The sequence below is a fragment of the Engystomops pustulosus genome, chromosome 5, assembly GCF_040894005.1.
Source record: "Engystomops pustulosus chromosome 5, aEngPut4.maternal, whole genome shotgun sequence".
In the NCBI taxonomy this organism is placed as follows: Eukaryota; Metazoa; Chordata; class Amphibia; order Anura; family Leptodactylidae; genus Engystomops; species Engystomops pustulosus.
The window spans coordinates 62,125,061-62,150,223 of NC_092415.1; the positions used below are offsets into that span (position 1 = coordinate 62,125,061).

Sequence of the window (25,163 nt, forward strand, 5' to 3'; positions counted from 1 at the left end):
TGTTTATTTTATTTCACGTCCCAATTAATGACATTGGTCATCACAATATTGCCAAAAATCTATCTGTGCCACCTCCTGATCTATCTGTGGCTGGGCTGTGCAGCATTTATTCTATGCAAGGTCCTACCTGGCATTGATATGCACAACAGGCAAACTGTGACTTGTTAAAGTTCACCTGCTGCAGCGAGTGCACAGGCGTGGGACAGGAACGCCCCCTGCTGGTCCACTCCCTCGCAGATCAGACCCTAATCAGGCCCCTCCACGCCCCTTGTAAAGGGAGAAATAATTCTAATTGCTGGTGGTTTGCAAGCAATTGCAATTATTTCAGGGTTTCTACACCAGTTTTTTGGCTTAGAATCTCCCCCTTTATCTGATTATTTTCTCTAAGCATCATTGAGTCTTTATAACTATGGTCAGCCCATCAATGGTCTGGAATCAATGTCACATTATCCAATCAGCAGTGACAGTAGCAGAAAATTATGGGACATACCCCAACAATGTCACGTCCAGTTATCAATTTATTCATACACTTTTGAAAGGTATCAGAACAAAATAGCACAACTGGATTGATATTTATAGGTAAAGGAAAGAGGGGTATAAAGCTAATTTTAATTTATTCTAATATGATATAATCTCCATTATAACCAACATATAAAAACCTGTTTATTTCACCCTAGACAAAATTCACCGCTTACTTTTGTAACATGTGACCTCTGTACTGAAGTGGTTATTCGTGGTTTAATTTCTGTTACAGTAGAAGCTGGTGCTGGAGTTGGTGGCTGATCCTGCTCCTCAGTGTGGACATTGGGCTTAGGCTTCTCTGTCAACATGCAGCTGTCCATCTGCACATTCTCATATTTGATGACAGTGGTGAAGTCCATTTGTCTAATGAACGGTAAAAAAAGGAAAAGTAATTATCCATATTAACTTATACAATGACCAATGATTTTTCATCCTATGGTTAACTTACTCCATATTTAAAATGAAATTCTGGATGCATCCATAAAATGATTGGCTTGTTTTAAGCATCGTGGCAGCCATTTTTGGAGGAACTCCACCAATGAAAAAATTGGATGTTTTTATGTTCACTGATTCAACAGATGGACCATTCAGTCTGACTTCAACCGGCTTTCCTTCATCGACCTGTACGCTCACCAGCCTAAAAAACAAAAATGACCAAATATTATTCGTTTTATTAACCTAGCAATCTGATAGTTGACAAGTAGGTATGCCACTGAAGATACCTAGATCAGCTATTATGCCATATAATGCTGGAATAATTGTGCTCTTGTGTACAGAAAGGCTGGAGTAGGAGGGATCTGACATATGTCTGTGGTATAGCAAAGCTTGAGAAGTAGTGATATGAAGGGTGCATTAGTCATGAGGAGAGTTGAGCCTCTTTTCTCAGGCAGCACCACCTGCAGCAAGATGGGAAGCAGCATCAGGGGTGCGGTCATCTGCTATGAAGGAGCACCTGGACTTAAAGTGTAACCGTCATTCTGACCAAAAAAAAAACAAAAAAATTTATTCTGCTCCAGGTGTCCCTGAGAATCATTCCTCAAAGTATTTTGTCTCTCGGTCCTCACTTAGTAACTTTTTTGGCCCATAGCTACTACGGTTTCCAGCTCTCAAAAAAACTACAATCTAGTATTCCACAGCAGGAAATGGCAGGAGAGACTCTCCAAGCTGTCCCCTAATGTGCTGTGCTGGAGTTTTACTTAGATAGGTAGGTACATAGATAGATACAGGTGATGGCAGGAGGGAGGTTGTAATCTATCTGAAGTTTGTGTCTGTGTGGATTATTTGTTTACATACAAGTGTAGGAAAAGCTGAGGAAGAGATAAGAGTGTGTTTTTTTTCTACATTAGTTAAGGCATCTCTCTGCACATGACTGACTCTGTAGTCAGCTCTGTGAAGACGGAATGTGCCTAGCAACAGCCATATGAGAGATCAATGACATCTAGCGGAAGTCTGCAGAATACAAGAGGAAGGAGCAAGATTCGGGTAACTAATCCAATTGCAAAAGGGCTTAAAATTACCTGCCCCACAACATATCAAAAGTTTTTTAAAATGACGGTTTCATTTTAAATATAGTGTCTGGGCTTGAGACACTGCATGAAAAGCCAACTTACTGTGAAAATAACCTAATATATTACTACTGGACCGGGATTCAGAAGTGCTATTCTCTGGGGCAATAGAGAGTTTAGGTTTACCCCTGGTAGAACAATACAACATAGAGCAGTAGTAAGAGTGATTTTACACATTAGAAAGTAGCAGAGGAGAATTGGCAGATAGATCAGTCTGAAAACAGGTGATCTTGAAGGAAAAACAACTTATTGATCACCAATACTGAGATTTTTCCCTTAATGACCAGACTAGTACCAACAGTATGAAGACAGCAGAAAATTAATGCAAATAAGGTCGCACCATCAGCAAAGTATTGGATATGGTTATGGAATTATATGAATATTATATTGCAAACACAGGTAATTGATCCAGGATTAGAGAAATTGTGATTTTGCCCATAGAAAATAGCGGTCTGGCATGTGGAAAGACTGAGAAGAAACCATTCTGGCACTAAAAGGACTTGAGGATAGAAGGTTTGATATTCCTTAGAAATCCTACCACATACCTCTTGTTACGAAGAAGAATAATAGAATGTTCTTGGCCATCACTGTATGTTCCCGTTGGTGATCTGACAACCGCTTTTCTTGTACTCGCTCCGTCCATTGGATTGATGTGTAATTCAATGTGTCCATTCACCAGCATTATGGCAAAGAATGGCTAGATAAAGGAAAACCACATCAAACTACTAATTAGACCAGGTTCTAGTAATTACCTTTATTTCTTCTGTGAATTATGATTATTTTAGAGCCTACTACATTCCATATGAAGACAATACTTCATAGTCAGAAAGATTTCAAATATCTGATATGGAGCTATGGGTTCCCTGCCCAATATCCAAAGCCTACTTTTATGAAGACAATGTAGAACCTTAGAACCTTAATGGATACTTGGTTTAATGGATTTAGAAAATCCACTTTTACTTTGTGGACCATAACATTGCCGTGGCTACGTGAAACATCTATCCTAGCTAATAGTTCATCCTGAAAAATGGTTCCCGAGCTCCTAATATGAGAAACAGAGATCTGAACCTTCATAATATATAGAGCCAACATAAAAATCTATATGGTAAGTACACTGTAAGAAATGCTAATGTCAGCTGAAAGCCTCAATACTCCCATCATTAGGAATGCACTAAATTCTAAAGCACCTTTGGAAAATGTATTCTCTATTGCTAGAGCCATTACACAAATTAGCCACTCGGCTGATTAACGATTACCTCCGCATCTGAAATGAGCTGGGATAATATTCATCTTACGCTTCTGGCTCGGCAAAGCCGGAGAGTAAGGATCTTATAATACAGGTAAAGTCATAAAAGAAGCAATTCCCATTTTTTTCCCAAAATCAAATATTCATGTGGAAATGACTATTTCAAGATTTTAGCACTGTACAGCAGCACAACACATACGCCATAGATATGCTGAATAAAGAATAAGCCCATGGCTTTGCAACCTTATTATACAGAGTGATTGGGCTTCAGGCGCTGCCTCGGGTTATTGAAGTCTGAAAATCTAATTTCACAAAATGCCCGAGGCTTTGTCAAACAGCGGTAATTCTCACACAACACTGCTTTACCTGTGAAATCACACACATACTAAGAGAATGATTTCCATGCAAAACAAGCTGTGATGTATTCCTACACGACAACAGTGACCCATTTCATGATTCTATGAAGGCTTATGGGTCAGTTCTGCCGTGCAATGGAGTGGGAGAAGACCACCTTTATAGTATTACCTACAGGCTACATGTAATATGGTTTCTTTGCAAAATCAGTTCTGCTTGTTATAAAAGTATAAGGAATTATGAGGAATTAACAAACGATCCTTTCACACATTTGAATCCAAAACTGGACTTCATTATTCATAGCTGCAGTGTCCCATTTTCATAGTGCTATGGTACTGTTCACACGCGCATCAGCAGCTCCATTCAGATCCTCCATTCTAGATTCTTTTGTACCTGATGGAAATAATAGCACTGCATGCGGCCTTATTTTTCTCATCAGGACAAAAGAAACTTCTTGTGGTGCCACCGCAATGCAAATATGACTATGCCTATACTTAGCTTTTAAAGTATTGGAAATTATGTTCGTTTTGCACTCACTGAAAGAGTTGAGAGTATTTATAATATCGCATATCATTTCAGGTTTCTGTTCTGATCATTAATGTTCATATAGCAACAACATGTACTTCTTACATGGAATCAGATGCACAGACACCATGAAGCACTAATGGGGGACATGTATCATTATTTCTGCTAGTCAAATTGTCTCATTTTTGCAACTTTTGTCTTTTTTGCGACTTTTTACTCTGTCGTTTTTCAAGTATGCCTTGGTCTGCACCTTGTGCAGTGCCTTATGTTTCTGGGTTTTCCAGATGTTCCTTGCGACTTTTCACATATGTGTTACTTTTTTTGCTTATTTTTGCGACTTTTCAGGCGCAAATCTGCAGCTGGTCCAGGGCAGGTGCAAAGGAAGGATTTTTTTCATGGACCCGATTTTACCATGTAAATTAGAATTGTTTCACGTGCTTTAAATGTTTAACGGTAACCTGTTTTTTGAAAATTCAGAAATTTTTGCATATACATTTTTTAAAAATGTATTGGTTACTTCTGAGGGTGCAGTCACACGTCACGTTTAACGCATGCTTTAAAAACGCTGTGCAACAGCTGAGATTTGCCTCATTAAATAGCTTTTAACACTTGCGTTAACACATGTGTTAACACGATGTTAATGCATGTGTTCACATTGATTTTTCTATGTGTTGTGTAAATACAAATGTTAACAGTATTGTAATTAGGCAAATCACCTCTCCTCAGCTGTTGTAATAGGTTTCAAAACGCAATCAAAACGCAACATGTGACCACACCCTTAACACCAAGTGTGACCGCAGCCTCATATGTCATCATCTCCCTGGGGTGTGACTAGAGGGCTTAAAAATGCAGGACACAGCCCCAAATCCTAATTTAACAGTAGTGTCCACTCCTGTACGTAACCCTCTCAAGTGGCTTGTGTCCAAAAAGTCTCAAAAAGAAGCCAAAATTTGCGCGTGCCTGGACAGGAAAAACTGAAGATGTATCACAAGTAAAAAGACAGGATCATACATAAGGTGCAAAAAAGAGCCGCCTAAAGTCTCAAAAATTCATCACAGAAAGACAAAACCATGATACATGTCCCCCATGGAGTACCAAAGGTGGAAGACTTGTTGGAGCAGCCACATGGAAATACCAAGAAGGCCATGAGCTATGTATGAATGGCTTTATAATAAATTATTATAAAAGCTTAAACTCAATTTATCGGTTGCAGAAGGTACAAATTATCTGTGATGTTAAACTATAGTGTTCTGCCTCTAGGTCAACTTCCTAAAGACCTTGCCATTGCACTTACTATATAATCCATACCAGTAAGTTTTTACGCCCCAGTCGCCCTCATGATGGTCAATGACAAACGTAAATCATTAATCTTACTTTTTCATTGTAATAGATATTTTAGCACATTTTCCGACAGTTACTAGTAGTCGCAAGTTTTGCCAAACAGCCGTTTTTGCATTAAAACATGAACATTTTAGTTCCTCTTGCCACAGGATGTTGGGATGGGTATTAAAGTCATGGGACTGGTCTTATGAGGCCTGACAAATTCACTTAATATTCATGAGAAAGTTGAGAAAATTATAGTTTACACCTCTACAATTAGGCGAGTGCCCCTTTGATATATTTATTGCAAATTATTGTAACAAAATAAATACATCATTTTTGCAAAATCTGTCTTTTTACTTTTTATAGATGATTTCATAGTGGAAACTTAATTGAAGCATTTTATTGAACTTAATGTAAAAAGTATTGCTCACCGTTTGGGCTTGTCTGCGACTTCGTTTCTCCACCGCCTTGCCAAAACCAGCCAAGATAATTCCTGTCTCGTTGAGTGTAGAAAATGACACCATGACCTCAGATTCTGGTGGCAGGGACACAGGCAACATCTCTACATAACCATCAGTGAGAACGGTTATGCTACGAGTAGGCTAAAAAGAAAGGGAAAATAAAGATATACTAAATGGTAAAATATCAAATAAAATACACCTTTTATGTGAACCATACAGCATATACTCTGTCTTATTAACCCGTTTATGAGACTTCATACTTTGGATAAGGGGATACAATATTGGTATTGTTACAATATGCAAAGAAAAAGTGTCACAAATTACGCAGAAATTATCAAAATTGCTAAATGATACATATGGTGCAAAATACTACACATTTCTTGTTTTCCATCATGTGACTTTAAAGCAAAGTTATCACCAGCTTTTACTACATTAAATTACTAGCTCCTCAGGTAGGGTATGAAATGTCCTTTCTAGAATTCCCTATTCTATGCGAAATCTCAACAGTTTACCTATAAAAAATTATTTTCCAAAGTTGTATGAAAACGAGCAGTCATATTTGAGATGAGTCAATTGTAGACACCACAGGGGGAGTGTTTGATTATCACCTAGAAACATGGTTCATATTAAAGAAAGAATCTCTACCCTTTGCATGCTACTATGGGTTCTGTGCGACCATGTATTATAAGAGGGATGGTCCTTATTTTTACCTTTTCCAAATCAATGTTCGGCTTGCTTTTCTGTACCCCTTTTAAACTTTCAAAAATAATGCAAGTTGAAAACAAAAGATAAGAATCTTGTGGTTTTGTTATTCACAAAACCATAGATACAGGCATCTAAAGAAACATGCAGGAACTGGATCTTTACCTGCAGCTCACATTGCCAACTAAGTGTTTAATGGCCAGTATCTCTGGTTGTGTAGCTTAGAGAACCACAAGCCTGATGCCTTCTAAAATATTAGATTATCTTCTTTAATATGACACCATAACATCTATATACATCCTTTATAACTGGAGCTGGATATATCTGAAATGACATTCCCCCTGCAGCCTCTAAACATGACTAATTTCAGGCAAAATATGACTCTTCTTCACTCATTTTCGTATAACTTTGAAGTTTTTTTTAAAGGGACATGGGTGAGATTCCAAATAAAAGAGGAAATGCTCGAAAGCACATTTCATACTCTACCTGAATAGGCTGGTAGTTTATTGGGTAAAATCTGGTGACAGATTCCCTTTAAGGCTGCCAACAATATTTATTCATTTAGCACCTTTTGGTCAAGTTTTCTAATGCTAACATGATAAATCTGGTTTAAAGGAAATCTCCCATAAAAATCGAGCATGGATAAACCAGGGGCACGCATGGAACCAGGTGCAGTGACTGTGGTAATCTTATTACATTTTTTATACATGGCATCCTTCCTTCTAAAATCAACTTTTATAAATATACAATTGTGTCAGAAGTGATACAGGTGGTGTTCCCAGAGCCCTTCTGTGTTGAAGCTTAACACTGTGCAGCAGTACTTCCCCCCTAACACTGTGTGTTATTAAGGCAGGCAAATGGAGGGGGAAGTATAGAGAGAGCGGGGGAGGGTGAGAGCGGCTCCTACACAGAAAGGGGGGTAAAGCCCCCCTTTAATCATTTACATAATTGAAAAGTTGATTTTACAATTAAGGAGGCCATGCATAACAAACATAAGAAGATTATCACAGTCACAGTGCTTGGATGTGTCAGTGCCAGTGTCCCTGGTTTATCATGATGGATTTTGAAAGTAGATTTCTTCTTAGAGAGTCTAATCCTAACTTGCCTCTTATTCACTCTTTTAGTTTACATTAGAAATAAATGTACATTTGGTTGAACTCAAAGCCAAACCCTTCTCAGTAGGTCACACCATTTCTGTTGCAATAGTTGTAAAAGTGTCTAAAATCTCTGATAAATGTGGTGCCAATAATTTTTAAGGTAGATTTTAGGCATAAATTAATATTGATTTCTGTAGAACACAGATTGATAAATCACTTTCTTCTGAATAATTGAAGTGCCAGGTTGAGCCTTGTGTCCTGCTACATCTTTCATAGCCGGGGTGGCAACGGTTGGACCCTTGTCAAACATCAACTTGCCAACTTATACTCATGCCAATACTATGCTCCAGCACTTCCCTAAGTGGTAGCAGCTGCTGGCATAATTGTATTATATAACCACAGACTTTGTAGAGAATATAAAGTTGCATAAGGAAACATCCAACCTGAGATATTTTAAAATAAATAAGTGTTGGATAAATTAGCGTTGTCTTTTTTTTTTTTTACATTTTCTTTAGGTATGCTTCACTTTATTTCTACATGTTTTTGAAAAATATTTCTATTTACCAAAATATACTAATGTGAAGAATGTGTGAAGAAGTCCCCACACGGCATCTCTTCAGTAAACACCCTAATTAAAAGCAAAAATGTTGAATCCAATAAAACTCATATTGGTAAATAAAGCCAAGAGCATCTCACCTCTAACTTACAGCCTTTTCTCACACCGTATGCATTTCTCAGCAAGTCAAAGTTTGAGCGTGAAATTTCCAAGTTTCTGATACAACCAACATAGGATCTGCTGCTGAGCTGGCGCCTGGATATGGTAATACAAAGTTATTACATGTTTTATAAAGGAAATACACATATAATCCAATATATACAGATTATATCCAATAAAGAGGAGTGAAACGGAAGATAAACACTGACGGTCTGTCTTGGGTGTTTATACAACATCAGATTGGCCACAGATCTTTTTATGAGTTCAGGATTAACCAAAAGCACAACACAAAAATGTAGTTAGAGGATGACAACAAAGGGTAAGAAGTAAAGTGGAGTAACTCTAATCAACCACCACTGGGAGTCCTAATAATAAAGTCTGTCCACAAAAAGACAAATCCCACAAGTACTTACCCCCCAATATGAGAGGCTACAATAACATACCTGATAGCTCTGGACCTAGGAAGGCCACCAATGTATATAGGATCTTTATCTGATCTGTTAAGGTCTGATGCGGTGCCAGGGGCTTCACCTTGTTTTGTCTCTTTCTGGCTGGAGTTGTAAGAATCCATGACAGCCAATATACCTATTCAGAATATTAGATATTGGATATTTTTTACTTCAAATGATTCAATGGGTTCTCGCTCTTGTACAACATTTGTTCATGTTCCATATTTGTAGTAGAAGGACCCCATAAAAAGCCTTGAACCTGTTCTGTAACAGAACCATATCCGCTGTTCTGGATCTGTACCCAACTAAATGGCCAATATGTAAAACTACTGTGCTTTTCTGAAAATAAGTCCTATCCCAAAAATAAGCCCTAGCAAAATAAGCCCTACCCCAAAAATAAATCGTACCAAAGTAAGCCCTACCCAAAAAATAAGCACTGCCAAAATAAGCCCTACCCAAAAATAAACCCTACCAAAGTAAGCCCTACCCAAAAATAAACCCTACCAAAGTAAGCCCTACCCAAAAATAAACCCTACCAAAGTAAGCCCTACCCAAAAAAAATAAGCTGTAGTTATAAACAGACATAACTTTTGAAATGTGGCACCTTGAAACACAGTCTTGGTGTCTTTTTAAATAGGAGAACCTCTTCTTTAATACCAAGCAGTTGTGAATTGTGTTTCAGGGTGCCACAAAAACTAAAAGTTACAGTTACTGACTGTTAGAGTTACAGTTGGGAGTGTAATTTCCATATACATCTGCTACTCCTGACTGTAAATTTAACAGTGGATATCTCAGTGTCTGGGCCACCTATAAATACAATCCTTATTCCAAATTAAAGGGGATATTCTCCTCTTTAAAACGAAACCTTTCTAGGTGCCATAGTTGATTCCAGCCTGTATGCTAAAGGCAGAATGAGAAGGAAGATGGAGCTGACAGATGCAATGTGCTGCAAGCAGCTACTGTAAATGGACAAGAGAGGCTTATTTATGGAAAGTGCCAATACTCCACATGAGAAATTCAGGCTGATTATTTTAAAGGCAAAAGAGTCACAAGAATTTCACAATGTAAATCAGGGTTTTGAGATGATATCCCAGAAGATGATAAAAGATGGTTATATGTGAATAAACGTTGAACAACGTTCAAAAATAAATGTGGATTTTAGTTCATGGGAAAAAAGACTATCTATAAAATAACCCGTAACCCACTTTCAGGAGTAAAAAATAATAATAAAAACCTTGTCTTATTTTTGGAGAAACACAGTACATACTATTTAGAAGACCGAATATTTTAGTGAACTTTGACACTGCTTGACCTAACCGCTGAGTATGTGTTTATAAGGATTAGATCAACATACCTTGCTTTTTATTGCGCTGGAAAGCAACTTTATACCAAGTTCCATCATTGTAGCGTCCATCTGTTGTAAGTATTAGAGGACCAGAACCCAACTCCACTGACAGTCGTAGCTTTCCATCCACTATTTCCAGAGACAAGAAATCTCTCTGATAAAAGAAAGATAATGCATATTAAAGCAATTAGATTTGGTCATACAGTCTTATCAATCCTATTAACAAATTATTTAAAATAATGAAAGATTCAGCTTTTGCGTACATGGGGGGGGGGGGGGGTCATATCATTTTATGTCTCTATGTAAATAACACAAGGTAAATACTTAAAAAGTGTGTTATATTTTTTTGTCTTATTTTTATTCCTAGTGTGACTAAATCTACACACAGAGAACAGATAGATAAGGAGAAGCTGTAAAAGTTTCTAGTGACTTGACCCCTCACAGTCAACAATGTATGTTCTTACTGAGCAGAATTACTGAGTCAATATTATCTAGACATGTACGGAGTTAGGCGTTAGCCTCCTTTCCTTATCTGTATGCTATGTACGGTCTTCAGAACAGCTTTGAGAAACACTGCTAACTGCAGGGAAGAAGGAAGGGAAAATTGGACTTCAATTAAGTATGTTACAAAGTTTTCTGTAATCAACAGAATTTCAAAAATGTTGTTATACTTTAATGTGAATGTAGACTGTAATGAAATAGTTCATTTCCCCACTTTGAACTCTTTTTCTGACACAGGTGTCCACCAATCGGTGCAGTTAGTTTTGCATCCCAATATGCTAAATAGGCTGTCTACTCCAACTTAGGACCACCCACATGACAGTAGAGAGCCTAAAATAATTGATATGGAGTGGAAGGGACAAGAGAAGAAGCAACACTAAGCATCCTCTATAAGTACAGTGACTTACGAAAGTATTCGCCTCCATTGAACTTTTCTACCTTTTGCCACATTTTAGACTTCAAACATATAGATATAAAATTGTAATTTTTTTTGGTGAAGAATCAACAACAAGTGGGACACAATAGTGAGGTGAATTGGATATTTTAAACTTTTGTAAATAATAATAAAGTGAAAAGTGGGGCGTGCAATATTATTTGCCCCCCTTAAGTTAATACTTTGTAGTGCCACCTTTTGCTGTGATTACAGATGCAAGTCGCTTGGGGTATGTCTATCAGTTTTGGACATTGAGAACCTGAAATTCTTACCCATTCTACTTTGGAAAACAGCTCGCGCTCAGTGAGGTTGGATGAAGCATTTGTGAACAGCAGTTTTCAGCTCTTTCCACAGATTCTTGATTGGATTCAGAACAGGACTTTGACTTGGCCATTCTATCACCTGGATACGTTTATTTGTGAGCCATTCCATTGTAGATTTTGCTTTATGTTTGTTATCATTGTTTGTTTGAAAATAAATCTCCATCCCAGTCTCAGGTCTTTTGCAGACTCCAACAGGTTCTATTTCAGAATGGTCCTGTATTTGGCTCCATCCATCTTCCCATCAATTTTAACCATCGTCCCTGTCCCTGCTGAAGAAACGCACCCCCATACCATGATGCTGCCACCACCCATGACAGTGGGGATGGTGTGTTCAGAGTGATGACCATTGGGGCCAAAAAGTTTGGTTTCATCTAACCAGAGCACCTTCTTCCACATGTTTGGTGTCCCCCAGCTTTCTTCTTGCAAATCTTTCATAAAGGGGAGATTTGTGCAATGTACGACTGATTGCTGTCCTATCGACAGACTCTCCCACCTCAGCTGTAGATCCAGAGTGATCATAGGCCTCTTGGCCTAATCTCGGATCAGCCTTCTTGTTTGAGTTGAAAGTTTAGAGGGACGGACGGGTCTTGGTAGGTTTGGTGTGGTCTGATACTTCTTCCATTTCAATATAATCGCTTGCACAGTGCTCTATGGAATGTTTTAAGTTTGTTAAATCTTTTTGTATCCAAATCCGGTTTTGAATTTCTCCACAACAGTATCATGGACCTGCCTGGTGTGTTCCTTGATCTTCATGATGCTCTTTGGGCTTTAAACAGAACCCTCAGGGTGCGTTCACATGTGGCGTTTTGGATGCGTCAAAATGTGTGCATCTGGACTCGGTTTTCTTCATTGCTGTCAGTGTAAGCAGCCGTGTAAACATTTTCACAGCTATTTACACTTACAGCAATGAAGAAAACCTCTTCCAGAGTAGCCAAACGTATTGTAACATTTAAAAACCCATGCCTTCTGTGACATCCAAAACGACACGTGTGAACGCAGCCTGAGACTATCACAGAGCAGGTGTATTTATACGGAGACTTGATTACACACAGGTGGATTAAACTAATCATCATCAGTCACTTAGGACAACATTGGATCATTCAGAGATCCTCACTGAACTTCGGAGTTAGTTTGCTGCCCTGAAAGTAAAGGGGCAGAATAATATTGCACGCCCCACTTTTCAGTTTACTATTTTTTTTTACAAAAGTTTAAATATCCAATATATTTTGTTCCACTTCACAATTGTGTCCCACTTGTTGTTGATTCTTCACCAAAAAAATTACAATTTTATATGTTTATGTTTGAATCCTGAAATGTGGCAAAAGGTAGAAAAGTTCAAGGGGGGGCGATTACTTTTGAAAGACACTGTACATAGATGAGATCTCAGGTTTGTTTAAGTAATGCAATTTCCTATGAATCCAAAAACACTATTAGGATAAACTGCTATTAACTCTTCACCCTATGAACTGGTGACCAGGTGTGGCTAGGTGCTGTGCCAGGCTAGACTGTACTACAGGCAGTCCCCGGGTTACATACAAGATAGGGTCTGGAGGTTTGTTCTTAAGTTGAATTTGTATGTAAGTCGAAACTATATATTTTATAATGGAAGTTTTAGACAATTTTTTTTCTTTTGCCCCAGTGACAATTGGAGTTTCCAAATTTTTGGTGTAATTGGACCAAGAATTATCAATAAAGCTTTATTACAGACATCTTACAGCTGATCATTGCAGTCTGGGACTATAGTAAAGCATCCAGAGAGCTTCACCAGAGGTCACATGGGGCAGAGGGGTCCGTCTGTAACTATGGGTTGTCTGTAAGTCGGGTGTCCTTAAGTAGGGGACCGCCTGTATTTGTGAAGATATGTTTTTACAAGCTTATATCTCTAGATAATAATAATTCTTTATTTATATAGCGCACACAGTTTAGGCAGCGCTGTACAGATCTCCATTAATTTCTGCAAATTTTTGTGGTTGACAATTCTGGGCAATTTTGTTAGGAAGACAAGAATTCAGAGACATTTTTATTTGCACTGAGAAAATAGTGATAAATTTGTATCCTGCACATAGATATTTTTGTCCAATCTGACATCACAGTCACAGGGAGTGCTGGAACATGTAAATGTAGCTCGAGTTGTCTGACCCCACTTTAGTCTCTTCCTGACCACCTTCTTTTTAGTTAGCAGCTGCCTGGTGTGACTAGCCCAGGGGGATTTCACTTGTCATCTCTCATTTCTCTGATGGGGTCTCTGTGGAATGCCAGGGTTTACATTACAATTCACACTAGCCTCTAGATAAAATTAACTGCAAATGCGGACCAAATGTTACAGTGATGTTTCCAATATGAAGTACTGGAGACTTTCATAGAAACATGACGGAAAGAAAAGGCTAAGAGCTCCATCTAGGCTGTCCCTTAAGGTCTTGCTGTTTGCCTTATAATTTATTTATTAGTTCATGACTTACTTTTTTGTTGTGATCTTGTGTAGAAAATATTTTTTTATAGTGGATTCGTATATTTTATTCATACATTTTATATCTTATACAACTCAGCTTATGAGATATAGACCTTTTGGGGGACAATATTAACAGGACAAATAAAGTAGATATTTAAACAAATGTGTATTATAATTTGTACGCTAGGACTTATCAGACTCACCGTTCCATTCGAGGCGAGGTACAGTAGGAGCCCATTTGGTGAAAATGTGCGGAAGTGTATAAATATCTGAGTCGTAGTAGTACGAATCATCTTCTCCACTATGGAATAACCACTGCCATCAAAATAGAAGGAAGTGTCTTCATCCTGTGGGCTAAAAATATTATATACTCAATGACTGCAGGTAAATGTACTACATATATACAAATTACAGAGACCCCTTAAAATTTCCAGCACATTTTAAATCTTCATAGTGGCTCATGGTCCTGATGCGCAGCTGTAAGGTCTCAATGGGAAATTATTTTGAATTTTGCAGCCTATAAATTTATATTAATTTTAATATACCATAAAAATGAACTAAATTATGTGGCACAGCGATTACATGCTGTGATATATTATTACTATATTCAGTGTGTTATTACACATCACCCTCTGCTGGTGTAATATGGTAATAACAGCCGCAAGCTTAGATTTTTTTTTCTTTCTTTTTTTTTAAGTACATTTTCATTGGGAAGATTGGAACAAAACCAGACAGATATTTGTAAGATTATCAAGGGTCCACTAATTGCCATCACTCTATATTGAAGGCAACATCTTAATTTGCGAAAATTATTTGTTTTTTCTTGTTTTCAAACTCTTTTTTATTGTTTTACACAAGAACGCATAATTTCACATTCAATTAAAAAAATAATCAGTTTTGATATATAATAACATTTCAATCTCGATATTGTTAGCAATACCAATTCTCGGAAGAGGGTCTGATTTAAGTGCTTTATGATTATACATAAGTCTCGGCAGTGGCTGCCTTCTTCTTCTCTTATCTCGTCTTACAAGGGCTAGCCAGGAGGGATTAGCTATAACATCTCATGTATTATCCCAGCGTGAATTGGAGGGTGGTTGGCAGGTGTCACTGCATTATACAGAACACAATAAAATATAACACAGTGGACGAGTGATATGTAGGGGAAAGGGGTGAGGTAAGGGGAAAATTGTGGCCTTCTCTTTATTTACTACAATTAAATTGAGTTTACCGTAATTTGCTACCTTGCTCTGGCTCCCTGTTTTTTGTGTACACTCCAGGCTGAAGCAGTGACCCGTACACCAATTCAGCCAGGGGTGTAAACATAAATTAGAGTCATCTTTCTCTTGGGTGTCAAATTAAGTGCCCAAGTGCCAAAGAGACCATAGAATAACTCAGTTATTGGAAAATTAAGCTTAATGGACATCCACCACCAGGATTAGATATTGGAAAACAAGTACACTGACATACTGGCGTGTGCCCCCTCTGGTAGGATCTGCTCTTCTTAAAGCTTCTTGTTCCCTTGTTTTGAAGAAAAAAAAGCTTTAAAATTATGCAGATGAGACTGAGGGTCCATAAACACCAATTTTTTATTTGTAAAAATCAGAAGCAAAAAAGAAGAGCAGCTCCCACCACAGGGAGCACACACCAGTTTGTCAGTGTATTTGGTTTACAATCCTTCATCCTGGTGGTAGATGTCCTTTTAAGGTAACAAAAAAACCTAAAGTTAGCTTAGAAACACTTTAAATGTTGTTGAGCACCTGTGTGGTATACATTTCTAAAAACTTTTGGAACCCCAGAAATGATTTAAAAAAAAAAACTTGAAAAATAAGCATTTGCTTATGCAACAACTTAGCGTTTCCTACAAGCATCTGGAGCACATTAGAGGACATTAGGCAATGGCAGCGCGGCTAAGACATTTCCTGGAGACATTATTAATTATCCTGGAGCCAAAATGTAATAATGCAGAAACTTGATGCACAGCAAACAGAAAATAGACATGGAAAATGTCAATACCTGCACAGTTAAAATAGCTACGGTATTTATTAATACCCAATAGAAATAATAGTTCCATGTCATTTATATCTAAATACTTTAATATTAGTTTCACAGGCAAAGTGTAATTTTAGAGTTTGACTGGGTGCATCTAACTCACACTGTGGAATTATCCTTGCAGAGAAGACATTGGGACACTGCACTACATGCAGTATGCCTCATTTATGTGCAGGGTGCGGGATGATTGAATAATGGCGCAAGGTCTTCAATTATCTGGGGTACTCTGCATGCACTGATCGTGCTTACGCTGAGTGCACTAGTTTGTTTTTGGTCACTCTTTTTAATAAGCGTGCACCACATTTCTGTTGAGTTGCTGTCGCCTGGTCTAACATCCGCATTGGAACGCCTTTTTAGGTGCAGAATTTTGTGGCTCAGCTGCCACACTGCAGCCGTGTCACAAAACTGGCTCAAACACTTCTTAAATACATGTGTTAGTTCAAAAAATGTTCTTTTATATGCAAAATACAACAGAAAAATGGCGCAGCTAGTTTTATAGATCTGGCCCATTGTGTAGCATCTTTGCCACATTACTGCACCACATTCAAGTGTATAGAGCAGAATACCAATAAGCTGTCACGGCTGATAAAAATACATGTTGTCTTCTTCCAGGCTTAACCTACTGTGCAGCTAAACGTGTTCCCCAAGTAGAGGTAACCAATGGGTGTGCTGGTGTCGCACTTTTACCTATCTAATACTGATGCTGGAGTCTCTCTCACTGGCAAATGATCAGGGTGGATGTGTCAAATTTAAAACTCTACTATGGAATTGTAATAATAACTGAAAGAATGGTTTTACCATTGTAAGATTGTAATTGACAGTATTGTAGTACACTTTCATCTGTTTCACAATAAATACCTTCCATAGCACCCGGCACACTTGCCCTGTCTCTGCACGTAGTTCCATAAGCCAATAGATTTCCCATTCAGGAAAGCTTCACCCATGCAGCCCTTGAAGTCTGATGTCTGGACTGCTGATGACTTCTAGAAGAGAAAAAAGAATAATATAATTCATACTAGATAATGATTTGTTTCCATAATATATTCTGTTTTATGATGATTTTTCTACCATGAAAGACTAGACTGTAATTCCTGCACACAGTACAGGCGCATCTTGAAGTAGTTGCCCATACCTGTATCCCACTTCCAATGCCCCCAACAAACATTAGAGTGGAATTATCCACATGGAGAATGGAAGATGTTCCAGGAGAAGACATTGTTTTTGGTGAGGTTTTCTGAGATGAGGTGACTTCTTCTACACTAATTGTTCCAGATCTACCAAACCTGTCAAACAAATGGATAGTGGTGAGAGAATTTCCTGATATAAAACATTGATGGTTTATATTGTACAGATATGAAAAAACCTTGTAGAGATGTTCACTTCTTACAATTCCTTTTTGGTGGAAGAAAAATTAAGCTTATCAAAGGTTTCCAACTGTTCCCCCAAACTGCAAGAGAACCTGCCAACAATTGTTTGATTTCCTGCAACGCCATTAAGGGTTAATTGTAAAGGTTCTGTGAAATGGAAGGAGTCCATCAGAAATGTGGGTCTTCTCTTTAATTTTTTTCCCCTCTGGAAAGTTTTTATAATCCAGACAACAAGCTCAGAAGTATCTATAAACTATTTATAGCATCTGTAAAATGATCAAAAGGAGAGAAAAGAAGATTTACCTTGTTGCATGGATTTTATGCCATTTGTTGTTGTCTATTTGCATATCAGGATCCTCAATTCTTGTTGCTCCAGTGCCCAAGTCCCAGAGGAAAGAAACTTTACCTTTCCGCATTTCAACTGCCATGAAATCAGCCTATGAAGCAGCAAAAGTGGAATAATATAAATACATATGTAGATTACATATAAATATTGATACAGTGGGCTCAGTCAGTATAAGTTACAAGTCATCATAAAACAGGAGACAATTATGGGAACCATTAGTATAAATCTAAGTACTAGAGCCAGTAATACACATGATATGAACAGCTTAAAGAGGACCTTTCACCCTTAAAAACACACTAGCGCTACCCCATTTTAAGCAGTGTTAAACGGCTATCTTTATTGGAACCCTCCAATAAACTAGCAGACACTGCAGCGCCATAGCCTCGGAACGCCAGACCAAGCTCACAGCGGTCCAGCGTTTTCATGAGGGGGTGATCCGATGTGCTGTTTCTTCCCTGGACCGCCCCTCACACGCCATAGGCCGGGGGTGAATGCTGTGCTTCATGCCTCACGAATATGTTCTGAGGTTATGGTTCTGCAGTGTCTACTAGCAGTTTATCACTGCTTAAAATAGGGATGCGCTAGAAGCTGCTTTCTTTAGTAAACAGCTCCTAATGCGTTTTTTAAGGGTGACAGGTCCACTTTAAGGACATTCTCCTTAAGTGGAAGATATTCACAGGTTTATCTTTGAAATGAGCAGCTGGTTCTTTTGGTTCTAAACTAGTCCATGTGGTGACCAACTAATGCAACGCTTCGACTCACAGGCTCAATCCACTGCTGGGGTCCCACATCAAGCACCCACATGGCTCAACAGCTAATAAATGGGACCTGGACAGAAAGCAGACAATGTTCTTTGTGTAGTGAATGAACTGAGACACTGCATCTAAACTTACATTCAAATGAATGGGAGGTGATCTGCAGTATCCTAGCCTGACCACTACACAGAAAGTGGAGCTATTGGCTTTCTGTTCCATTCTCTGTTTATGATTCCCTGAGAACAACTAATTTGTGGGGGTGCTGGATATGGGATCCTCATCCATCTGATATTGATGACCAACTCTATGGACATGTTGTCAATATTTTAGCCTAGAAAACCCTTATTTAATATCCTCTAAGAGAAAAGAGGAACACAGGACAAATAATTAGATTCAGGCATTCTAATAAAGATTGATAAATTGTACAAAAGTGTTATGTATCCCAACATTACAGGAAGCATGGGGTGACTTTACCTTAATCTTTAAAGGATATGTAATACCAGGCTCACCTTACTGTTACTGCCCAAGTAAAAGAGAAGATTATCTGGTTCATTGGTTTTGACATTGAGTGTTAGAGTATTGAAGTTTGTAGAGCGAATTTCAGGATGGTAAGAGCGAACACAATCTCTGTCTGCCGAAACAGCTACTTTAATCTGGAAAATACAAATAAAGACACTGATAAAACCTCCGATATCCGAAGGAAGAATTAACTCCACTGGAAGATTCTGCTGCACATGCAGAACTGATGTACATAAGTTTATTTTAGGTATTGTCACTGGAAGTTAGTAACTTGAAATATGACATGAATCTTTGAATTTTCCACATGCTGCATGGTATTAATTTCTTCCATAGGCTGATGCAGGATAATAAATGAAACAATAGGAAAGGGGGCCGTTAAACATTCAATAGCAGCCGACCAATACCAGCTACAGGCCAAGGGCTCAGCTGTCTTCTTACAACCCCTCTAAATATTTAACATGCTTTGCACAAGAAAATAAACTATATGAAGTGGGACCTTTCACAGTAGTAGAGCTTATACATTGATAAAGGAGCTTCAAAACAGAATATATTTTTGGTTGATGTTGTGATACAGCCAGGGAGTTACTACCAAAATGTGTAACCTATTACAATTATAGTAAATGCTTTGTTAATGGGGTGGATATCACTTACCGATGCTGCTTGTTTCCTTGCCTGATTTATTAACTCTTTTATTTCTGACAGATTCCGGCTGAGATTTTCTTCAAGCAATTTCAATGGTTTCAACCTAGCGAGCAAAATGTTCGCTTGTGTCTCAACTTCTTTTATTCTGCTCTCTGCTGTTACAGCTATAAAACAAAATATAACACAGAAGAAAAATGTTATTTGGGCTTTACAATGTCAAAATGTATATAAGTCCATATCTCTATACAGATGTGACCACCATTAACTTAGCTCACTAAGTTGCATCACAACACAACCACTTGCTAGCCACACATAGACGCATATCATAGCTTTCCAAGACACAATATTACAAAGACAATACTGTCATGAAATACCATGTCCAGCCAATAAGAAAGACCAGGAGGAGCTCATCTGCTTACCTGATACTGTAATTATTAAAAATTGTTCCCTCATGTTATTATATATTATTAATTAAGCTATGGGTATTTATCTACAAAACTTGGATTATTTGACATTCACAAAACTTGGTTAGCAGCAAGGTAGAAAAGGTAGATTGATCTTCATGGAGATTCCCAGGGAAGATTCATCAGACTAAGGCAGATATATAGAACGTACCGTAGCACGGCGGGCACACGACAGTGCCGGGGAGAGGAGGAGGGGGAGAGCGCCTCTCACCCTCGCCCATCTCCATAGAGGAACATGGCGCACGGCGCCATATTCCGGAGAAAGATAAAACATGTCCTATCTTTCTACGGGGTACAGAGCAGTATGGTGCTCCCGTTGGGCGCCATGCGCCCATTGCCGTCTGTGGGGGACGTATATCGGCCATATATATGTCGGCCGTATATACGTCCCCCATAAGGCAGTGTGAATGTAGCCTTATTTTCGCACATGCCTTGAGTTATTTCTTCTGCATGTTCCATCGCTTTTGAGAGCAAATAAAGTGTAAATATGTATTGTAAGCCAATGAGTCCCACAAGTTGCATTATGTATCCACCATGTATTACATACAGTACAGGTAAGAAGGAAGGATTTTGGAGCTGCATCGTGTAAAGGGAAGTTGGGTGCAGGTCTTCAGAAAAGGTCTGACAAAAACCCCAGTGGATAGCAACAATCAGCGAAGAAGCAGCACTCCAAGTTGAAAAAATGAAGAGTTCTTTATTCCACCATTAGTATGCAACATTTCACCTTTTCCTTAATGATAATGCCTTTAAGGAAAAGGTGAAACGCTGCATACTAATGGTGGAATAAAGAACTCTTTTTTCAACTTGGAGTGCTGCTTCTTTGCTGATTGTTGTTACATACAGGAGGTATCCACCATGTGCTACATACAGGAAGTATCTACCATGTGTTACAGAAAGTATCTACCATGTACACCAATGTCAATAGAGTCATAAAACATAAAATATTTGGAAAGATGAAAGACTGTGAGGGAAAATATGTTCTCATTAAGTGAACACTAAACCTAGAAATTAGTGAATGTATGTCATGATAATGTATTCCTGGTGATCCTACGAGTCTATGATTACCCTTTTTATTGGGGAAAAAACATGTGTAACAAAGAATCAGCCTTACCAGTTTTAGAAGAGTGAATGAGAAGTTCATTTGTTTTCTGCAATGTGTCATTAACCCTTGACAATGTTGTTGTGGCATTCGTCAGTTTCTGGCTGAAGTTGATGATGTGCCTTAAGGTACCAGCTGCAGAGGCATTGGCAGACAGGGCTAGATCCTTGGCATCCTGAAGTTTAGCGCTTGTATCTGATGAATGAAAGAAGCCTCGTTGATAAGTTAGTGGAGTACTGGGTGACATAACATTACCAATCAGATATTCATGTTCTAACTCAAGAATGGGTCATCAATATCAATAACTTTCATCAATAATATCAATAACTTTATTTGTAAAAATCTTCTAAATACTCCTAGCTGTTTCTGGTGCTGGGAACAGATTTAAAAGCACAGCTCTGTTCCATATGTGCTAAATATCCCAGATTTTTGACAATTTGAAATGATAAATGTCATTTGCGACATTTGGCACATCTGGAATAGAAAATAAATGTGTCTTACTGTCTTTTACTGATTTATTTGGTGCAAAAAACTCCAAACCAAACAATACTTAAGGAAAACTTAGAAAATGGAAAGAAATGACTCGTGACATTTGTGCGACATTTTTGCGACATTTGTAACAAATGTCTCAAAAAGAGATCTGGAAGAAAAAACTCATTTAACACAAGGAAAAAGTGAGATTGATAAATTACCAAGAAGCAGACGGAAAAACGTCAAAAACTAGCCAAAACAAACAAAGATAAGATAGATGACCTCCTGTGTCTAGTTTTAAAAGTTGTCTAAAACAACAAAAATTGTATGGTGGTGATGAGCTAACTAGAAATAAAAATACAGAAATGTAAACATATGTAAAACTTGTATGGTGTTAAACCCATGTTAAAGGGGGTTTTGTTTTTTTTTTAAAAAAAAGCATGTGCTGCTCATTCAGACATGACAATTGAGGCCAGGGATTGACTCGGCAGTCACATGCTAAATGTGCATGTTCTCAGGCCTCCAATAAGTCTGCAAACAATGGAGAAAGATTACTACAACTGGAACCAGTCCTCCTATTTTTTATATAAAACTTGCCCCTATTATAGGGGTTTATATTTTTGTGTAGATTTTTTCATCTGGAAACATTAGTCCCCTGTTGCACCCTAACTGTTGCTTAAACAAAAGAAGGTATTATAGGGATCCTGAATAAAAGCCCATTTTCTACAATAAATAGAGAGCGATGTTCTCCGCTGCATCTACAGTCCAGGGAGATTTGCCTTTCTATTACGGTTTTATCACAGAGCTACAAGTAAAAGGACAAATGATATGTTTCTCACCATTCGGTAGTGTTCTCAGAACTCGCAGCTGCTCATTTATCTGTCCGGTAAATGCACGCGTACGCTTTTGTATATTATCCACTTTTGTCTTCAAGCTTTTCATGTGAGATACGAGGCCTGCATGAGAAAAAACAAGATGTCTTTAGAATCTTTCTTTCTAAGACACTGAAAACCACAAAAAAAAACCAGCTCATAGTCACATTATCATTCAGATATAAATCTTGTTGGTCCACAAACCAATGAATTTCTAACGTGAGTGGACATAAGGATCACATGAAGTAGGCACTGTGGTTTCATGACAATAGGTGACGATTAAGTATCTCTTTAATAATCAGTAAGATGTCCACTACTTTATGAGTTATATGCATTTTGGATTTTCGTAAATTCATAAAATTAAATTATGTCGGCACCCGAATTTGCCATAATTTCTGGTTTTCGTGATAGATGGGACTCCATACATGATATATAATGATATATACAACGTAATGATTCCCTTCTTCTCATCCAAACACTAGTGCTGACATTTACAGTATATACTCAAGTATAAGCCAAGTTTTTCAGCACATAAATTGTCCCCCGTAGGTCCTCTTCTGCTTCTGATGCTCCGGTGCCTCCATGGGTTCTTCCGAAGAGGAGCGGGACGGCCCGAAAAGAAGCGGAACGACCCCAGGAGGCTTGGAGCATTGGAAGCAGCAGAGGACCTGCGGGGGATGTCGGAAAGGTGAGTACAGTGTTTTTTTTTGGGGGGGGGGGGGTTTAACTACAGTGCGGTGGCTAGCTATATACTAGAGGGGGCTGGCAGGCTATAAACTAGAGGGGGCTGGCAGGCAATATACTGGGAGGTTGTGACCAATGCATTTCCCACCCTCAGCTTATTCTCGAGTCAATAGGTTTTCCCAGTTTTTTTTCCGTTAAAATTAGGGGCCTCGGCTTATACTCGGGTCAGCTTATACTCTAGCATATACGGTAATCATAAAAGATGAAAGTTCCTCTTTAAAGGCTCAACTGTTTGGTTTGACTTCTAAACTTCTGAAGGCAAGCTTTGACCCAGATGCACTGATATTAGCAATTTCTTATTTTATCTCGAAAACTATAAATAGAAAACATACCTTCAGTGTTTCGACTTAAATTTTTGGATTCATCTAGAAGTTTGGAGCTAAAATTGATGGAATTCTGAGATGTAGAACCTAAAGATCCCTCTGATCCAGAAACCTTTAAAAAAAAAGTAAAATTCATTTGTTTTATCGAACATTTTACCTTTACGGCATGTGGAAGGAGATTTGTCTATTTTGACAACTTTCCCCTCTTTGTCCTGACAGGAACAACTAATACAGCTGCTTAAATGTTGCCATAAACATGTTGTTCTGCCATAATGTTTTCTGAAAAAATTTGTCTTTTAAAACAAATTTTGGTACTCTTCACATTGCTAGCAAGCTCCAAGTTTTGATGGAAGGATCTGTTATTAATTAAAGCAACACCTCCCATTTACATTCTGTTTGGGATTTTTACAATTTTTGGGATTAAAAAACAGAAACCTGAAAAAATTCAACTTTTAGGGGGTTATTTATCTTTTGTCAGGACATTTGTGTGTGTTTTATCATAAAGGTTGTTATATCTGGCAGCTGAATCTGTGGGATTTTTGCGTCTTTGTATTCCAATTTTGCACAAAAGTTGCACATTCTTCTGCTTTTTAAATGTTTTTCCTACGCATGATCTGGACTGGAGATTAGTTTTGAATGTTTGAACAGGATTTGTGCCAACATTGCGCCATTTTATATGTCCACATCAGGATTTTAAAGATTTATCAGGTGCAATACAGAACAATTCTTGCGCGTCTGACTTTGCCATGTTAGTGGAAAAGTAGCAAATTTTTGCTGAAATAATTTTCGTTGCCATAAAGGATCCAAGGATCAATTCTTATAAGGCAAAAACAGGTCTAACACAAAAACTGATCAGGTACTATGTGATGCCTGTAATGTGAACATAGACTATGCTCACTGATGATGCAAAAGCATCCTGGTTTACCGCTGTTCACTGTACTGACAATGACATCCTGACATGGACATGTGATAGCTGACAGCTAATTACTGACTTCAGTGCTTACAGCTAATGAATCATCTCATCTACATCAAGAAAGAAAAATAAGAGACTGATAGGACAGGAGCAGTAGGGAATCAATAAAGGGAAATTTACCATCAAAACCAAGCATGATAAACCTGGGACACTAATTCATAGATCCAGACACCATGACTGTGGTAAACTTCTTATATTTCTTATGCATGGCCTCCTTAAAACTCTAAAATCAGTTTATGAAATTATGCTAATGAACCTTACACATACTGTGAAGCTTACACATGCTGCAGCTTCACAGGCTGTTACACTATGTGGGAGCACTTCCCCCTCCCATTATGTACTTAAACTTTGTGTTCTGTATTGAGATTACATCAGACAGAGAAAGGGGGTGTGTTGAGCAGGAGCAGAGGGGCAGGGTGAGACAGCGTAACAGCCTGTAAAGATACAGCACTGAAGGGTTCTGGGAAACCACCCCAGTAGTATTTCAGGCGCATCAGCATAATTTTTAAAGTTGATTTTAGAATAA

General features: G+C 38.2%; 1 protein-coding gene across 1 annotated transcript in view; it reads right to left on the reverse strand.

Annotated features, from left to right (window-relative positions):
- LAMA1 (laminin subunit alpha 1) overlaps window positions 1-25,163 on the reverse strand; it is a 105,141-nt gene that overhangs the window by 8,846 nt on the left and 71,132 nt on the right. The window contains exons 41-56 of the mRNA XM_072152201.1: window positions 23,674-23,776; window positions 22,565-22,681; window positions 21,267-21,449; window positions 19,701-19,855; window positions 19,040-19,183; window positions 17,733-17,866; window positions 17,195-17,345; window positions 16,921-17,045; window positions 14,214-14,364; window positions 10,314-10,458; window positions 8,954-9,095; window positions 8,492-8,606; window positions 5,967-6,137; window positions 2,633-2,784; window positions 971-1,159; window positions 696-885 (exon numbers count right to left, since the gene is read on the reverse strand). Of these exons, the coding sequence (XP_072008302.1) occupies window positions 696-885; window positions 971-1,159; window positions 2,633-2,784; window positions 5,967-6,137; window positions 8,492-8,606; window positions 8,954-9,095; window positions 10,314-10,458; window positions 14,214-14,364; window positions 16,921-17,045; window positions 17,195-17,345; window positions 17,733-17,866; window positions 19,040-19,183; window positions 19,701-19,855; window positions 21,267-21,449; window positions 22,565-22,681; window positions 23,674-23,776 (2,367 nt within the window). The remainder of the gene's footprint in view (window positions 1-695; window positions 886-970; window positions 1,160-2,632; window positions 2,785-5,966; window positions 6,138-8,491; window positions 8,607-8,953; window positions 9,096-10,313; window positions 10,459-14,213; window positions 14,365-16,920; window positions 17,046-17,194; window positions 17,346-17,732; window positions 17,867-19,039; window positions 19,184-19,700; window positions 19,856-21,266; window positions 21,450-22,564; window positions 22,682-23,673; window positions 23,777-25,163) is intronic.